At 36.8% G+C, this 18,623-nt stretch overlaps 1 protein-coding gene across 2 annotated transcripts in view; it reads left to right on the forward strand.

Moving 5' to 3' along the window:
• The window catches only part of RGS6 (regulator of G protein signaling 6), a 321,463-nt gene that overhangs the window by 165,156 nt on the left and 137,684 nt on the right, over positions 1–18,623 (forward strand). For both annotated transcript variants that reach the window (XM_075193162.1, XM_075193163.1), the window contains exon 3: positions 17,166–17,265. In XM_075193162.1, coding sequence (XP_075049263.1) covers positions 17,166–17,265 — 100 coding nt within the window. The remainder of the gene's footprint in view (positions 1–17,165; positions 17,266–18,623) is intronic.

Here is an 18,623-nt window from a genome sequence, read left to right on the forward strand (position 1 = left end):
GATGCAATATTACCTGAATATTACCAGGCGGCCACATCACATGACACCTGATGCGGCCGCGTCAGCTCACAGGCGCCCGCATCACATGACACGCGGTAAATCCCTGAAATAAAATTTAAAATAAACTGATAAATAAAACAAAAGTTTTCCATTGCCTACAAACACCCGATATACAGTGCATGAACTGCTGTGGCAGCTAGTGAGTACATGAAAATCATGGACCTCCTGTCACTGTAATAGGGACAGACATGTAAGAATATTTGCTTTTATTTTTTCTCCACTCCAACCAGTTCTTGGTCTCGTCAAAGAAAAGGTCATTTTGAGGAGACAAGCCAGAGTTCCAAGTCCTTGAACGATGTTTCTTCAGCTACATATGTGGGCAGGTGGATCACACATAGAGATATAACAGCATGCAGACAAGCAACATATGTAGCTAGACTGTAGGTATACATTGCATTGTACATTGTCAGGAAGAAAATAATTGAATTAGATTACTCTAGATTCTTCTATTAAACATCGCCTTTGCCTTGAGGGTTAATTCATGAAATCAATTAGTCTTCACTGTCTCTCCTTCACTATTTCCTATTGTCAGAAACAGGACATTAGTTTCTGGATATTTTTCCCCCACTGCATGCCGCTGTTATACAATTAGAAGGCCCTGTCTGTTTTTGTTAAGGGTGCATCTATAATAAAGAAAAAAAAAAGTCTCTGCCGTTACCATAGAAACATCTGCGTCTGGCAATGTGTATAGTGTGGAAGGGCTTTCTGCTGGTCTGCGCAATCAGTGACTCAGTGTCAGGTTATGTGAATCAGTCCCTCCTATCTATTAGTTTCATCTCTACAGAATCACAAACCTGCAAGGAGTACTCGCATAATCCATAACCAGGGACATTCACAGTTTTCACATTTTGCTTTGTTTAAACTTGGCCTTTCTGCAATGGGATTCTGCAGTAATTTTCCTTCCATTGTCAAGTAATTTGCAGTATAGATGAGCAGCTTGGATAGACAGAAATCCCAGCTTCCCTTTGAGACACCAATGGGGCTCCTGTGAACATACATATGCAGCAGAGACATAGAAATATAAATGCAGTAACAAATGAGATATTCAGTAGTCCAATGTAATCTTTTCAAGGCTGTGTTCTCATAATAAACGTTGATTAATTATGAGACCACGTAGCTTATTTATTTGGAAATACTGTATATAAGAACCTAGTGAGGTTTATGTAAGAAATCCCCAAAAATGTATGAATATTACGCATAAAAATCATGATTGGGATACTTACCAAGACAAATGCCATTCTGTTTCTGGAAATTCATCCATGGAGTGCTCCAAACCGACAAAATATAAATGTTTTACAGAAAGCCATGTTTCCTCTGTATTTCCATAAATTTGCCATATGTTCCTTGCTAGACAGAACACATTGCTTTTATCATTGACACTGCATTGAACCTTGGTACACCACTGTGTTAAACTTTAGAGCACTGTTGCAGGGGCGCACTTGGGGTGTGGGTTCCTATTGCCCAGAAAGCACCTGTAAAGCAACGGGAATGGTGTATGGTGTTACAACCCCTTAATCTAATCCATACCTTAACTGCACTTTTTAGCCATGTTGTTATCAGGAAGTATCAGTGATGTAACATCTTCTTGGAAAAGTACTTCAGGGGTTAAATTCCACCTCCACAGGGAGCACTCAGGAGTTGAATGAATTAAGCTATCATTGTTATTTCTGTTTGCTCCTTATTGTCCACTAGTGAGCTCTACAGCTAGCCAGGAGCCGTACCCAGCAGGGGTCACCTGAGGGAAGACAACTGTGAAGGTAGGGGAGGGGGCTGGATAGTGTAAGCAGCCCACCAATCGAGACCTTTTGCAATTCCCCTGGGCAGGCAGTTTCTGCTACATTTCATTATAAATAACTATGTGTTGCAACTATTTTTAATATGAACTAATTACAAGTGTATGTGTTTGTGTAAGTGTGTGTATAAGTGTTTGCACGTGTTGTGGTTAATTACGCTCCTCCGCACCGTAGCGTGATATTTGCATAATTTCAGCCATAGACAATCAGATTGATAGATATTGATTTGAAAGGACCATAACCAATTATTTGACTTCGACATCTCCAATATAGGAGCCATTTTTGTTGTGCCAAGAGCATAGTTTTTAATAGAGCTTCATCCTGTGGAGAGTTACTGAGTAGTAAAAAGGTAGCAACACTGGCTGTTAGCTACAACTGCTCACTTTTTATTGACAGTTTGTTTCACGATCTGTCACCCTCCCCTTTACCAAAAGTTTGCCAGATTTCTCTTCCCAGGAAACAGTATCATCAGTCACCTAGAAAGGCTTTCTGAAAACCCTTCCATAGCTCTGAGATAGTGTAGGATCATGGCGTTTGGACAGTTGTGGCACACTGATGATTGAAGATAGCACGTCTGGAGTGTGCTGAAACTGGTGAATGGTGGAGACTAAGGGCAGTAAATACCTTCTAAGGCAGGCCTGTCCAACCTGCGGCCCTCCAGCTGTTGTGAAACTACAAGTCCCAGCATGCCCTTCCAGCTATCAACAGGTTGTCTACTGGCAAAGCATGCTGGGGCTTGTAGTTTCACAACACCTGGAGGGCCGCAGGTTGGACAGGCCTGTTCTAAGGTGAAGAATAAAAGAGTTGAACTTAGAAATAGTTAAAAAGTAGACATGCCCTATACTATAATAAGAACATTCTATGATATTTCTGTTTTTTGTTCCTCTCTTAATTGAAGTTGCTACACAAGCAACTTCCCCATTAAAGCAGCATCTTTCATCCTTTTTTTAACGGCATTGTTAATGGTTTTTGGTAACATATGATTTTTATGGTCAGCGCTTAGTCCTTACGCCCAACGTTTGGTGTAAAAGGGTTTGAGATCTAAACCATAAGACCAGAATTCTAGGTTTCAATTTATTTTTCCTTCACTGGAATGGATGTGAACTAGTATATAATATATAATTGTCATACCAACAGCTACAATCTCTCCCTGGGCAAATGTACCCGCTCTTTGTCTAAGCCACCCACCCCTGACTTTTGCCATGCAGCCTCATCTCTAAGTACTCCTGTCTGTTACAGTTCCCTCTCTTGTCCCTAATCTCACCCACTCCTGTTTTATCCTACACAGCTTATAGCTAAGGCAATGAATGTCATGCATTAAACCTCTGTTTAAAGTCAGAGTAACGTACAGAGTCTGAAAAAATATATTGACCATTATTTCACAATTACTTAGTATTGCTGTGGATAAAATCCCCCACATTTAATAATATCATTAGGATTTATTTGTCAATCAATTTCAACTTTAGTAGATTTTTGGGGCTCTTTATTTCACTACTAGCAGAATAGCACAATACAATAAATTGTATTTTAATTACAGAAGTCAGCATTGCTGTCTTGAAAAAGCTTTGCTAAAGATGGTACTTTGCCTTGCAAAAAAACCCTTTTTAATTTGGATCTTAATTTTGTAAGATTGAGGTGCTTTCAGTAATCAGATCAGTAGTATTCAGTATGAAATGTGAAACTAATTATTTATCATCCATGTCTCTGTGGATCTTGCAAAGAGGGGATAGATGGGCTCAGCAAAGGGAGTTAGCGAAATTAATTCTAATGATCCATGAAGAGATTTGAAAATGATTAATAGCCACTGGTCAAATGATCATTTTACAGTTTTTGTCTTGTCAGGATTCAAGTGTAGTTCAGTTCAGTTTTAGATGAATACCAATAACCCTGAATCTTTTGTTCCAAGCAATCCTGTATACTATTTTGCTCAATATGCATTTGTTCAAGCACATGAAGGCAATGTCTTTCTGGGGCAATCCAGTATTCGTACAGTATTTCACATCTTTTGAAACTTTTCTGGTCATCTGTCAGTTGTGCACACTTTTTCATTGACCTTCTAATGTTATTTTGGTGAATTGACTCCTCAGAAATTTCACAGAGGTATAGTCCACACCTGCCTTATGTCAAATATATTATATTTTCATTTACTATGTGTAGTATCACATCCACATATAAATGCCAAACACATGTTGCAACTGAACCTTATTTTAGTCCTGCCCCAGTATACACTACAAGCCATATTTTAGACATTCTCCATCTTCTGGACAAAAATTGTACTGCAGCAGCCAAGTATTTGTTAGTTAAGGAAAATTCCAGTTTGTTCCGACGTCCTCTGTAAGAAAAAAACACTGGTATTAGCCCAATATTTATGACATCAGTGCTTTGGTATTGCTTTATTAGATGTCATTTTTAATTCAGCAAACGTCAGAAAAAAACAACTCTCAAAACAATAAAGTTAATAAGAGACACATGGTTTTAATCTAGACCGATTGAGAGGGCACCTCTGGATTCTGGGATCCCACTCTAAATTGAGCCAGTATAAAATACTCCACTTATTACTTTATTGTTTAACATTTATTAGTGTGTTACTTATACCAAACTGTGAAATATAATATTCCTGCATACTACAGTTAGAAGCTTTGAATTATTTTATTAACTGGATGATTATCAAAAAGTGAATGCAAGATTGTTATTGGCATGCAGTATACTAGATAAATACAATGAGAACAGAAAATTATTGGTGTAATTACAGTAATATTGTATAATTATTATCAGGGAGCTATGTTTTATTATAGTTGTTTCGGTGATTAATATAATTATGATAGAAGAGACTGCATCAATATATATGGATAGCACAATTGTGGCCAGACTGTGTATTTGTTGTAGAGGAGTTTGATGAAAAAGATTTAAATTGTGAAATGAAAATATACAGCATATTATTATTATTATTATTAGGGAAACTGCAATAAGTGGGTTATATGGTTATTAATAGGTTAAGAGTATTACTGTTAATATTTATTAGTTCCTTGGCAAACTGAGTGTGCCTTTAGATAACAGTGATTGGACATGGACAGTGCTTCAGTATTAATTTCTTTAATTTTAGACGCTGAGACCAGAAGATGAAGAGATGCATGTATTTCTATTAGATCAATCATATTTAATAAACAGATGAAAAGGTTTGTTTGTTAGAAGTTCCATAGGAAGTAAATTTAAAGCATGTCTAGTTAATGCAGATAACGCAACCAGCCACGGATTAATTACGCCATGGAAGCTAGTCACATCAGTCCTCTTGGAGACTTAAGAAAGATTTCTGTGAATATTACATTTTCAAAAATTTAGTAGGGTTCTCCCTTAAGGTTATAATCATAGTGACAACTACAAATATTAGAACATTAAGGGAGAATACAATTGCGCACTTTTTCTATACTACGTTAGAAATCTCCTCTCATTTTTCAGGTGTAAGGAAAAATCATTGGAGATTTCTGTCAAAATCTCTGATGCAAAGTGTCTGCGGAATGGTCATGAAACACTTTGCGGTTAGCTAAATTCCTCCCAGTTAAGCAGTAAAGATGTGCCCAGAATGCTTAGTTCGTGACCCTATGAACAAAAACAATATTGTAACTTTTATTATGAGAAATACTGCAGGTCTTTGGAAATAAATGGCGTTCCTTTAGGAAGAAAAATTACTTAATATCTATCTTTGTTTTCTGGCAATTTGAAGTAGTCAGGTAGTTTTGGTGAACCCATTAAAGAAGCCAATAGACTGTCCCAAATTAAGTCACTCCCTCTGCACAATGAAATGGAGCAAGTCACTCCCTCTGCACAATGAAATGGAGCAAGTCACTCCCTCTGCCCACAATCAAATGGAGCAAGTCACTCCCTCTGCCCACAATCAAATGAAGCAAGTCACTCACTGTCCACAATCAAATTGAGCAAGTCAATCCCTCTGCCCACAATCAAATGGAACAAGTCACTCGTTGTCCACAATCAAATGGAGCAAGTCATTCGCTGTCCACAATCAAGTGGAGCAAGTCACTTTGCTGTCCACAATCAAGTGGAGCAAGTCACTCATCCACAATCAAGTGGAGCAAGTCACTCGCTGTCCACAAGCAATTCCTGTAACTGGTTGACTTCCCATTTAACTTTACAAAGATTAAATAAACATAAAGTTGATTATGTAGATATCATTATGGTTAATGATTCGCTAAACTATATGTTGGAAGGCAAATGTCATTATTATTTTCTATAAATGATTCCAGGATTTTAGCAAGGGTTATAATCAGAATAGTGACCCTGTGAACAAGTAGATGAATTGATATTCAGTTTTTTGCGATGGTTATTATATGAGCCAACAGGTGTGCTGTGTATTCGCTAATTTGTGTTATGCGCTTTTGTTTCCTTGTTTGTTCCTCCTTTTTCCTTTTTTGTGGTCTATATTTATTTATTTTAATGAAAATCAAGTGATTAAAAGGACTGATGACAAAAGAGATTATGTGTTATTTGCAACATCAATTATTTTTATTTAGTAGTTATTTTATGAGCATTATAACATGCTCTTGCACGTCATAAAAAAGATATGTTCCCTCGCACAGGAAAAGATGCTAAAACAGCTAAATTCTTGATGATGTTGGTATTCTGACCCTAATTTCAAAGGCACCACATGTGCTCTGTTTCATTATAAATTCCTGCGCAAGGCTGGGATCTCAGAGTCCTTCGTTTCCCAACAGTGTCATCTGTATATAGTGAAATTAATTTTAAAAGACAACTTCTATGTTCCACCACCTGCTCTTCCTTACATGATAATGGGATTTTTTTTATGTCCAACTGTGTATAACTTATTTTCTTTCTTTCTTTCTTAGCAATATTTGTCTCTGCTAGCTGCCTATATACTGTGCTGCATGTATATATCATAACTGTATAAAAATAAAATGTGAGACCGTGCTATTCAAATTTTAATTCAACATATGCTTATCTTCACATTACGCCTCATGCATAATAGCAGATATAGGTAAACTTTTTTGATTGTCCATTTTGAGGTCTCACAGTACCCAATCAAGTAGCACCTGTGTCTTTCTTTCCCCTAACCCAGGGTTTCCCAAACCCAGTCCATGTTTTCCATATCTCTTTGTTGGACAGGTGTAGTCATTACTGACATGTCCACAGGTGGTATAATTATATCACTGGTCACTTGGAAAACATGCACTGTTAGGGAGCCCTGAGGACTGGGTTTAGGAAACCCTGTCCTAACCTGTTTCCAGAATATAGTACAATGCATGGGTTTTTATAGAAATAGGCATCATCCTTTTGTAGATAGAATGGAAAAAACACTTGGTTGAGTAGACTAAGATATTTCTTTACTTTGCTTACTAATCATTTTAAATGTTAGTGTCTATTTGGGGGTGGCATCAGGATAATTAGAAGTGCTTTATATTGTGTTTGGTCGTGAGTAGTAAATTAGGACTGTATTAATTTGATCTGATTTACATTAAATTGGAAGTGATTTTATATACATTTTCTGTATTTTGCATTGGTGTCTTTCCTAAGTGAGGAGGAGGCAGTTTTGTTAAGCTGATGAAGCCATGCTAAATTAATTACCATGGTGCTCTTCTTTGAAGCTTGGCATTTTTAGAGATTTTAGTAAACACATTCTGGTGAATCAGTCAAATAAACATGGAATACAGTTAATTAAATCCCCATGCAAAGTTCATAAGATTTTACTTTGAGTGCAGTGTGCTGTAAAAATAAAATGTCTAATTAACAGTGTCTGCCATTTTTCTTAAAGTTAAATGATATAAGAAAAGTATGTAAGATTATAAAGGAAAGGACCAAATAGTCTTTACAGATTGGTGGCGGCTTTTTTCAAGGAGTTTTGACTTACAAAGTTACGATTGAATGTTTTAATAAAATGAGTCTAATTATCAAGACCCCTCCTTAAAGAAGATTTTCTATCCCTGCTTGTCGCAGCTATAGATTTATAAAATAAAAACTGGCACAGAGGCAGGTGAGCAATCCTCAGCTCCCCAGTGTAACTGGCTGGTAGTGGTAAGAGGAATCTTAACACTTGCCAACCCAGTCTGGTGATAATCCTGGTATGCATGATCCAGCTTGCTTACTCATGCGTGCTGGAACTGAAAGCCCAGACTCGGCTTCCAGTTCCAGATTTGGTAACAAGAAAAGAAAAATAAATACAGTTAAAATAAATTGTAAAAAAATAGGTTCTAAAAATTGCTTTATTTTAATAATAAAGCATTTTTCTTATTCCGTGAACTGTCTAACACCACCATGAAATGGCGTTAGCAATAGGAGGGCAGCGGCAGTACTTGATAAATTGGCCCCTGGCGAGTGGTACAGCCGGTGACAAATTTCACCGGCCAGGGGGCTTTGATAAATAGGATAAATCCCTAAATCTGGCGAAACTACAAGTCTAGGATCTAGGGGTTTTCTCATGTCTGTAAATAGACCCCTACATATTATTGATTCCATACTCTGCATTCGCCCTCAGTGTGTGTATCTATATATATGTGTGTGTGTGTGTGTGTGTGTGTGTATACATGTGTGCGTGTGTATATATATATATATATATATATATATATATATATATATATATATATATATATATATATATATATATATATTACATTTTTCACTTGGTCATTGTTGATTCAAATCATGTTAAATTTATCCTGGCATTTTTTGTGTATCTACTTTTCGCTGCAAACTCATTTTTTTTTAAAAAAAAGGTGAATGCTATATCAATGTCATAACTCCTTTACATGGGGAATTTTACAAGGCGTTCATACATTAGAGACAGTTAGAAAAGTGTGAATAATTTAGTTATTTTGCTTTGTTTTATTAAACTTCCATGTTTTATTTAAGTTCCCTTCAGCTTTTAATTACTTTATCTCATATCACTACATCTGAAGCAAGCAGTGAATGACAAGTTGGCAGTTTCAAGATATGATATGTGCATGATATATGTAGATGTAAGTAATAGTCACATCCTGCCTGTTCTGAACACACTGATGAGGAACAGCCTCACCAGGCACGTTCTTACCCTAGATGTATAACTATAAAACATAGGTATGGCGGTAGTGATTTATATTCAATCTCAAATCAATAAAAGTTTTTCATTCATAAAGTTATTTCATTCGTCATCCATATAAAAATATGAAAACAAACAGGAAGAAGAGAAGCTCTTTTGTGGGGGCCTCCCACGTTCCTTCGTTACTTCAATGAGTATTCAAAGTCGTTATGGTAGTCCTCTTAATCAAGATGTGAGTATCTTTTCTTTCGTTGTTTCACAATGTAACATAGAAGAAAAACAGAAACTAATCATAGTGCAGCCTTGTAAATCTACTAAGTCCCCTTGTGTGTCAAGAGAGTGAGAGAAATAATCACGCTTTTCAAAAAAGGCAAAACGATCCCTCCGTGATCAGCCCCTAAAGAAATGCACTTACAGGACTTTCATTGTTAACAAACATCTCTCCTCCAATATATATTCTTCCTTTTTCTTTGAAACGTGACTCCAAACAGACAGACTCCAAAATATACCCAAAGAGGGGGGAAAGAAAGAAATAACGTGCTGATACCTCTTAGATTAAAAAGGATTTTTATTCAACACCTAAAACCAAACATAACATAAAACCAAAATATTCCTCATGGCATCTTTTTACAGGTGGACTCTTACCCCGAACTGGTACTTGAGATTCACATAAAAATGTACTTGAATCGCCAGCAATACAAGACACATATATTCGGAGAAGAGTTATCCTGCAAAGACATCCACCCCCAGCAAACGCGTTTCGATTCTACCAATCTTTGCCAAGGCTTGCGGGGTCATCCTAATTACCTCCTTCTTATACCTTGTCTGTGCTAATCATCACTCAGGTGTTTGCCGATCGCCTGGACCCAAACGGATCGATATAACTTTCTCTATATTAAAATTTCTTCTACTTATAATCGCTGTCTTTGATCAGCATAGAAAACAGATAAAGGAATTCTAGTTTTATTCCGTTTTTGAATTCCGTAAAACACTCCTTAATGTTTCTAGCGCACAGGATTATAATTAATCCATTCGTCTGGTCTAATATCTGAAGCCGGTCTCTCTGCACCTGTCAGCTTGCTAAAAAACTCCCATTCACTAGTCATAAATATTACAATTCCTATATCTATGTATTCCCAATAAATGTTCTATTTTAAATGATCTGGAGCCTCAATGGAAAATTACCTTAAACCACACAAAAAATAAACGGGTGAATCTCCTGCCTAGATATAAACGAATGCCATATACATTACCCGGTAACCACAAAACTGACATAAGTTAAAGTTGATCAATTCAGCGTTATGGATAATGCAAATTTTATTGTGGCCGAAATTATAATTGCAATAAAAATAATCTTATTCTAATATAAGATCTCATAAAGCATCAATACTTATATATTTAACACACAGAAATATCATAATAGAAATGGCATATCAAGATTCATAGTATTTCAAACTCCACTTAATTTGCTGAATGTATATATCTGAGCTAGCTTTCGAAAGCCGATAAATAAATATATCATGCAAGAGGGTAAAATATTTCCATATCTCATTCTGTCGGGTGACAGATCTACATTCTTACGTTTAAAATCCAGCACTGACTGATTGCGAACCTACAGTGTACGAACTTCCCAGGTTAATCTTTAACTCTTTCATTGCTCATAACAAGCTCAGCATATTAGCATGTAAATTAGTACGTGCAAAACGTGCTGCTGGACAATATCCATGTCTTTCTAGATATGACCAACTAAACTTCGGGAATATATGTGCTCTTCTTTCTTCTCTATGGCAAATTATAATAATAATAATAATTACAAAGAATTATTAACAAAAAAATTAGCATTTCTGCCACATAAATAGTATAATACATCTAAAAATAAATACATAATCAAAAAGCATATGATATTTACAGATATGCAATCGACATCTCCAAATACATTCAAAAGCTATTCTTCGGCAGACCAGACAGGAACCAAATCTATGGAAACCTTTAGACTTAATGGTTTCCTGCCTGGGTTTTGTGAGACAACTTTTAACCAGGTGATTTTTTAATGTTGGTGCTCTCCTATAAATGAACCTGGAATAGTTTTGAATAATGCCATGTAATGTGGGATCTTTAGTCAGAGTGGGCCAATGGCGCCTAATCTTTTCTACATCTCTAAAATGTGTACAGTACTGCGTGACAAAGGGGATCCCCAACTCACTTTTAAACGTATTCTTTTCCACCTTTTCTTTGAGGATTAATAATTGTTCTCTATCCATAATTTCTACTCTAAAAGTTTGTCTAAATCTTCTCCTTGATAGCCTCTTTCTAAAAAAAAAAAATCTTACCCTGCCAGTCAAGGTATGCTTCGAATGCTGTCCGGTATACGGATGTAAGGTGAATACAATTAGTTAGAAACGAAAAGAGAACAAAGCTCAAACAAATATATATCAACAGCGCACATTGCAAAATGATTTCATGAACACCCAAAGAGAGTGATTAAGGCTTTTGGCTTCTGATGTGAGTCTCGAAAATCACCTGATGCCTCCCCAAAAATAATTGAAAGAATAGCCCTGGGCTGGTGGGGCTCCCTATATAAAGAATTCCCTTGAAGTCACATTGCATTTGATATACAATTCTGTATCAAAGCCAGTTATGTCATAGCGATGAACTCCCTCTACTGAGATCACGTAACCGGAGACCCTCAGCAGCTCTTACATCGTTAAACATTCTGCTTGTAACCTCCTTCATACATAATTTAGGAACATATTAGCACTTTATAAATGAAAGCTGGAGGAAATCTGTAATAACGTCAAACACTTAATCCAGGCCAAGTAACTTGGCATTTTTAGTCTGTGTAAGTAGAAAGTTGGTATCTAGTTTGATTATTCAAGGAAACCTTTAAAGATAAAACATGTGATTAATATTAATAGGCATGATTTGAAGAAGAAAGACATCTTACATTTCTTTCCTTGAAGTAAAAAAATACATTTGAAAGAATACTGAGTATTATATATAAATAGTGAAAAAGCTGTTGGCCACCTAATTATTGGCCAGTGACATTTTGATGACCGAACCCCTCAGTACATGAAGAAAAGTCCATACACATTTTTTTTATTTTTTGTTAATTCCCATACTCCCATGCTGTTGGGTAATGTTTTTTTTTCAACCATGAGGCAGTAGAAAAATGAAAAACAATGCTTGGCCATTATTTGGCACAAAGGAAGTAAGGCAGATACAGGGAAACTTATGACAGAAATGTTATTGTAACACTTTCTGTCCTGGCATCCTGGCCTAGATATATATAAATATATGAAATAATAATTTCTTAATAATTAGCTATGACATAGATTACTTCTTTAACCAACCTTATACATACAACACTAAAAATAAAAACAATAACTAAATAACAACGAAAAAAATATTTGAGTACAGATTAAGCAAGAGATTGTAAAACATTGTTAAAATCACAGTATTCACACCTGCATAATTAATAAACTGAGAGTGTTATATAAGCAAATTAAGTTATAAGGGATGTGAGTGGTCAGCTCACCTCACTACCAGTAGCTTTTGTTCTGTAACACAGTGAGTAATGCAGAATGTATTTAATGGACCACCTCACTCCCTGTGAGCATAATTATAGCAGAATACAGGGTCCGTTTATTGATCCACATTTGTTAGTAGAAATATCTCATGCCCCTTACAATAGTAGGAGTTTAATGACTAGCTTCACCTGCAGTAGATGATAATGGGTGCAAATAGCAGCTATTTCTTCCCTTTCCACAGGAGTATTCCTTAGGCGGGCATGAACTCCGGTGCAGCGATGTAACACATAGCTGGATAGGGTATCCCTCGTCCCCTTGCTGTAATGTCCAGCCCAAATAATTCTTGTGTAAGTAATTACCACAGATTATTCCTGAAATGGGGAAAGTCATATATTCTGTCAGGATCTGCCTGCAGCCCTCTGCATTACATGCTGCTTGCATTGGCATCTCCTGCCTCCTGGACTTTGGACTTGTGTTTTATGTATTATCTGCAGTGCCTCTGTTCACCAGAGGTGTTGCTATTGTGCGTTCCCTTTCATCACTAGGGATTAATTTGTTGCACCATTTATCTCTTGCACCTGGTTGTCTCTCTACTTATACCTGTCACTCCCAGTATACCTTGCTGGTCATTGTTGTTGTTGTTGTTGTTGTTGTTGTATGTTGCTGTGCTGTTCCCTGCTGTGCTCCTGGTTTACCTGTTCCCAGGTGTTTCTTCATATTACCTGTTCATCTGCATCAGCTGTGTTCCTGGTATTTGCTTTGTGCATCTCCCTGCAATCCTCATTCTATATCTACACTATCTGGTTTGTACCATCCTGCAATAAACATTGTGTGTTTCACCATATTCTGGGTTCCTTAACTGTGATGTTTGCATTGAAGTGTGACATTCTGTGGCTCAGCAGTCAGTTGTAATAGAACATACTGATTGGAAATCCACAATCTCAGTCCTCTGACAGCAGGTACTACTGTTTAAAGTGCACTTAAAGGGTAAATATAAAAGCACAGTATATTGTTAATCGCCAGCAAGTGTCCGCTGACGCGTTTCATCACATATCTTTGATAAGGTCACTGTATGTGACAGAATGCGTCCGTGGACAATCTTTCAGCTACTTCACATTTTGGTTAACAGAGCCTATGAAGCCCAGGCCAAAGCTCAAGCATGATGAGCCTCCTGGGGATATAACTATAAGATTGCATTTTTACAAAGGTGGCCAGAAATGTAAACATAATAATTCTTCCAGTTGGATCATTCAACATTTGGCACCAAATATGCTTGCCAGAAGGTGAGATTTTAAGCCATAGAAACCATATTAAATATAGATTAGGGTTCCCATTCAAGTTATCGGTCTTCATCCTTGTTTCCATTTTAACACATCTTGGAAGACCCTCACTTGTTCCGCAAGCTTGGTTTTTAGCCACTCTTAACCAGAGTTGCTTTCTCACCCTCCGACCAATCAGAGTGAAGCCACTCTGTTTGGTTAGTTACTGACAAGCTGGGAGACTTGTCATTCATGACAAGGCTCCTGGCAGAGCAGTAAGCGTTGTGAATATTTTTTTTATATTTTACCGATGGATTGCCTAGATGTTATTTGTGTTCTATTTATTGTAATTTTTTACAGATGCACAACAAATCCTAGTGGAACCTGGATCCCAGGACATTCTGGCATTTGTAATTGTCCAAACAGACATGCCATGGCTTGCTGAGTCAGCAGAGGCAGAACTAGCAGGCTAGTTCCCTGTGCAGTGGGCCCCATTATTTCCATGGGCCCCGTGCACCGCACCTGCCGCACCAATGGTAGTTCCACCACTGTGTACCATCAAGAATTACTGATTAAACCTTTCAAACTTTATTACCCAACACCCACCACCCAAGGGGAGTTTGGGAAGAGCTCTAATTTTCAGCACTGGGCTGTTTTTTTCTTCTGGTAGGTGGGGGGTGGGTCATTTTTGTTATGGGCCCAATACCCCTAGGCAATACAGCCCTTTTTTGAACAGGCTAGGGCTTGTTGACATTATCACCTTATGATATTATCCTTCCCCCAACCACCTTTTTTACATTTAATTTATTGTTGGACTGTATTGTGCAATGAACGATGCATTGTTTCATTTCCTACTTTTTATATTATATAGGAAATTTGTAAGACTAATGGTTAATCAGCTTAGATCAGACACGCTGATTGGCGGACAATTGTATCTATTCTTGTATACGATACAAGAAAATGCAAGAAATGTATACGATTGTTGTCTTATTTTATTTTATTTTTTTAAATATTCATATCTGACCAATAAGCTCATGGAAAAAAGGGAATGTACACCTCTTTAAACAACTTTAAATACCTTATATTTATGGCTGTGTATTACTAGGATGGGATATATACATGATTTAACTGGGGTGTTTATACTTCGCTATATATATATCTACCATTCTATCTTTCATTTCTCCACAGCACGTTTAACTAAACAAGCAGACAATGATTGACAGCTAGACCGAAATGACAGTGTGCACTGGTTGATTTACAGTGGCAGAGCCAATATGTCACAGTTTCAGGTTTACAGAGTCAGAGCCAATATGTCATTGTTTTGACCCATGAGCATATATTTGTGTAATGGAAGAGGGAAGCAATAGTTTACTTTTTACTGCATGCAGTTTTGGAAAAATCTCATAGAAAAAAACAGATGTTTTTTTCTAGAGTAGAAAGTGGAATATCCTCCCATCAGAGGTGGTTGAGGCTAATACAGTAGATGAATTTAAACTTGCTTGGGATAGACATAAGGATATCCTTACAAATATTATAGGTTCATATAGGGTTTGGGGGTCACCATAGGTTAAAAATTGGGCATTCTTGATGAACCAAGTGGTTTTTATCTGCCGTCAAATTATATGTTTCTATGAGTACCTGGCGACATGGACTGTGCCCAGCTTAACAGGCTAGGTCACTGCCATCTTTCCAGGCTTATTTGTCTTTTGAAATTTTAAACAGTTTAGTTAGAAAAGTACCCCTTCCCTTAAGTAAGTCAACAGCTCAGCTGTTCAACATGTTTCTCGGTCCTATAGGGGGACTTAGATAAAATGATTTAGCCCCTCAAATCTTTCACCCTCTCCCTCTCTAGCAGCCCTCATAGAGGAACCCCAGCTTAATGAATAAGTTCTGCCTGTGTGTTATTTGAACTACCTAGGTTTTAATGTGTCCCCATTTGGTGTGCTACAAGAAAGACCAATGTGTATATCTTATTTCTGCTTTTCAAAGTAATGTGCATGTTATAAGATCGCTCTCTCAATGGAGTGACTCCCCCCCACCTTCCTGCATGGGGGTTCCCCCTCTTTTTTCCCTTTTGGTTGTTCCTTCAATTGTACTTGTCACCCTTTCTTTTTTCTGTACCCCATTTAATTTTGAAAAACTCAATAAAACTTTATTGAAGTAAAAATTATTTAGCCCCCTCACCTATAGAGTACCCCTCCTCGTACCCCTGAATGCTGAGTACATGGGTAAAAATGTTTAAAGTAGAGTGGGAACCTATTGTGGCACTACAAGTAGCAGCATGCACTGAGTGTAATGTCAGGCTGGTCGCCTGTACAACTAGAAGGGTGCACATGGGTACCAGTGCGTACTTGTATTTGTAGTGTCACAATAGTGTCCAAGGTAAATGGGCCCCCAATAAAATACAAAACTTTCCCCAATAAATACTTATCTTGCCTAAAATCTTTCTCGCTTGCTCTGCTGTAGTACTAATATGAAGTTCAATCCATGAGGTTACAAAAAATGTAAATGCAAAAACACATTTAGCAAACAGACAACTCCCGATGAAGATGTGCAGCAAAGCGACACTAGCTCTGGTGCTACCGTCATTTTGCCGTGCATGTTCCTTTGGGGCGGTCCATTCATTCCATGTAGTTTTTTGTTTTTTTTAATGATATATAATTTTTTTACTTAACCTTTTGGATTACGTAACGTTGGAAAATCCCACTTGATAAATGGAAAGATTTGTATTGCAGTCTCCTAACCACAATTGCGGTATAAGATCTTGTGGTCTGGTTTCATGCTGTTTAATGTTCAGTTTTGCCTTTAGTAAGTTGCAAGGGTTACAAGTCGCACATTAATTGGTGTAACCACACCTTTGAACATCTCCTCTTATATTTTTTCCTATCATGTACAATTGTAGCCATTTATTTTATGAATAAAGATGCAACCATCTTGCTTGTCTACAGCATAGTATCTGTTTCCTATTTTAGCCTTGTTTTATTGATAATAAATATCAGAGAATTATAACTAAGCCCAAAAGAAATAATGAAGGCAGATGGAAAAAAAAGTGTAAGTCCTCATTTAGCTTTTTTGGGGGTATATTTTCCAACTTCATTCCCAAAAAACTTGTAGACGTGTAGAATAATGTCTTTTGATTTATTTTTTTATTGATTATCATCTCTGTTTATTTACAAACTCATAAAGAGGTTAATAACTGGATGCTACCACTTTTCTAAAAAAGTTGTCCCACAAGTTACTGACTTAAAACAATAAATGATCCTCATGAAAGACTGAAACTACAGAGCTGGTGTAAGTCATTATATGTTGCTCTTGTACTACTTTTCTATGTATTAATATATGCCGTTTACATTGAGCTTCAAAATACGTGCTTTTCACACATTTATGTAATATATGTTTTGAGACTATCAATTATAGAACACAATCTCTAGATTTTTTTTTCCTTACTCGTGTAGTGATAATGTAAATACTTTCTTTATTATAGATTGAAGATATCATCACCAGAATGCAAGATGATAAAGCAGGAGGGGTCCCTATTCGAACTGTCAAAAGCTTTCTGTCTAAAATTCCCAGTGTGGTTACAGGTAAAGACATTTCATTAAACTTTCTGTTGATAAATAAGATTTATGCATACACTTTTTGTGCCTTTCACTAAAAATGGCACATGACACACTTATATACCAAGAAAACAATGGTTATCTGATATTTGGGCCTCATACCCACTGGCATTAAGCATTTGTTGATTTTGATAGCAATTTTAAAGGTCTGAAAATAGATCCCATTTTTTTCCAATGTCGACATACCCGCTCAGCTTTTTGCTAGCAATCGGGTGCTTTTCGTTTGCATTGTGTTTTTCCAAATGCATAGTCTTCTATTCAGTGCGTTTACCGTGGCTAAAAGCATTGGAGAAACCTATAGTGACTTTTAAACCCTTTTAAAATCTGAGGTTGAAATACAAGGTTTCTGACCCTATTGAATGGCTAACAGTTTTAAAGTACAGATTTAATGACAGGGCAAGGCAACGCAACTAAAAAGTGGTAAATGGTTCCAGCCAACAATCTAACAATGTCTTTGTCTTTTACATCCTTGCCAAAAAGTCTAACTCAGATTAGTTACTATGTGTTACATACTCTGAGCTTATTATCCGTCTTTGCTTCATTATTGCAGTTCTTAATATATTTCTGATCTACTACCCCTTATTGTTTCATTAGTATTCCCTATTTCTAAAAATTCACACGCTCCAAATGCTTTATGTTTTATAAATGTTTCTGACTGACCTTGACAATCAGAAACAAATGACATTTTTGGAGTGTTTTTCTAGGCTTTTTTGTGTCTCATAGCTATAAAGCAATAAAACAAACTTTGTACATAGAACATTTGTGCAATAAAAATTCACATTATTTGATCAGAAGTATGTTTTGGCCTTCCTGTTATATAATTGTGGATTTCTTACTGCATAATTAACATGTAGGCTGGTGGTAGATCTGTTGGTGCTCTAGGCAACGTCCCCCTCCCCTCCGAAATGGTGTCCCCCTTGAGTGTTTCAATCTTTCTCCCGCTGCTTCTTGCTTTATTAGTCAAGAGGTGGGGGTGGCATCCTCTGCTTCTCAGAGAAGGAGCGTGGTGCTTGGCTGTGACATCATAGCCAAGCGCCACACTCCCAGTCTATCACAGACATTTAGAAGCAGCAGCAGGCAGCTTTATAGGCAAGAAATTTTCAGCTGCTTCTTTTCCATATCTGTTGCCAGCACTCCATGTGGGGGCATCACCAGGGCCATATATATATATATATATATATATATATATATATATATATATATATATATATATATGTATAGAGATACAGATATAGCTATAGATATATAGAGATAGATAGATGTACTTGCTCAGTGACCCTTGAAGGTTTTTATTGCAGGTTTTTTCTTTTGCAGGATTATTTATT

This window comes from Mixophyes fleayi, chromosome 12 (genome assembly GCF_038048845.1).
Source record: "Mixophyes fleayi isolate aMixFle1 chromosome 12, aMixFle1.hap1, whole genome shotgun sequence".
NCBI lineage: Eukaryota > Metazoa > Chordata > Amphibia > Anura > Limnodynastidae > Mixophyes > Mixophyes fleayi.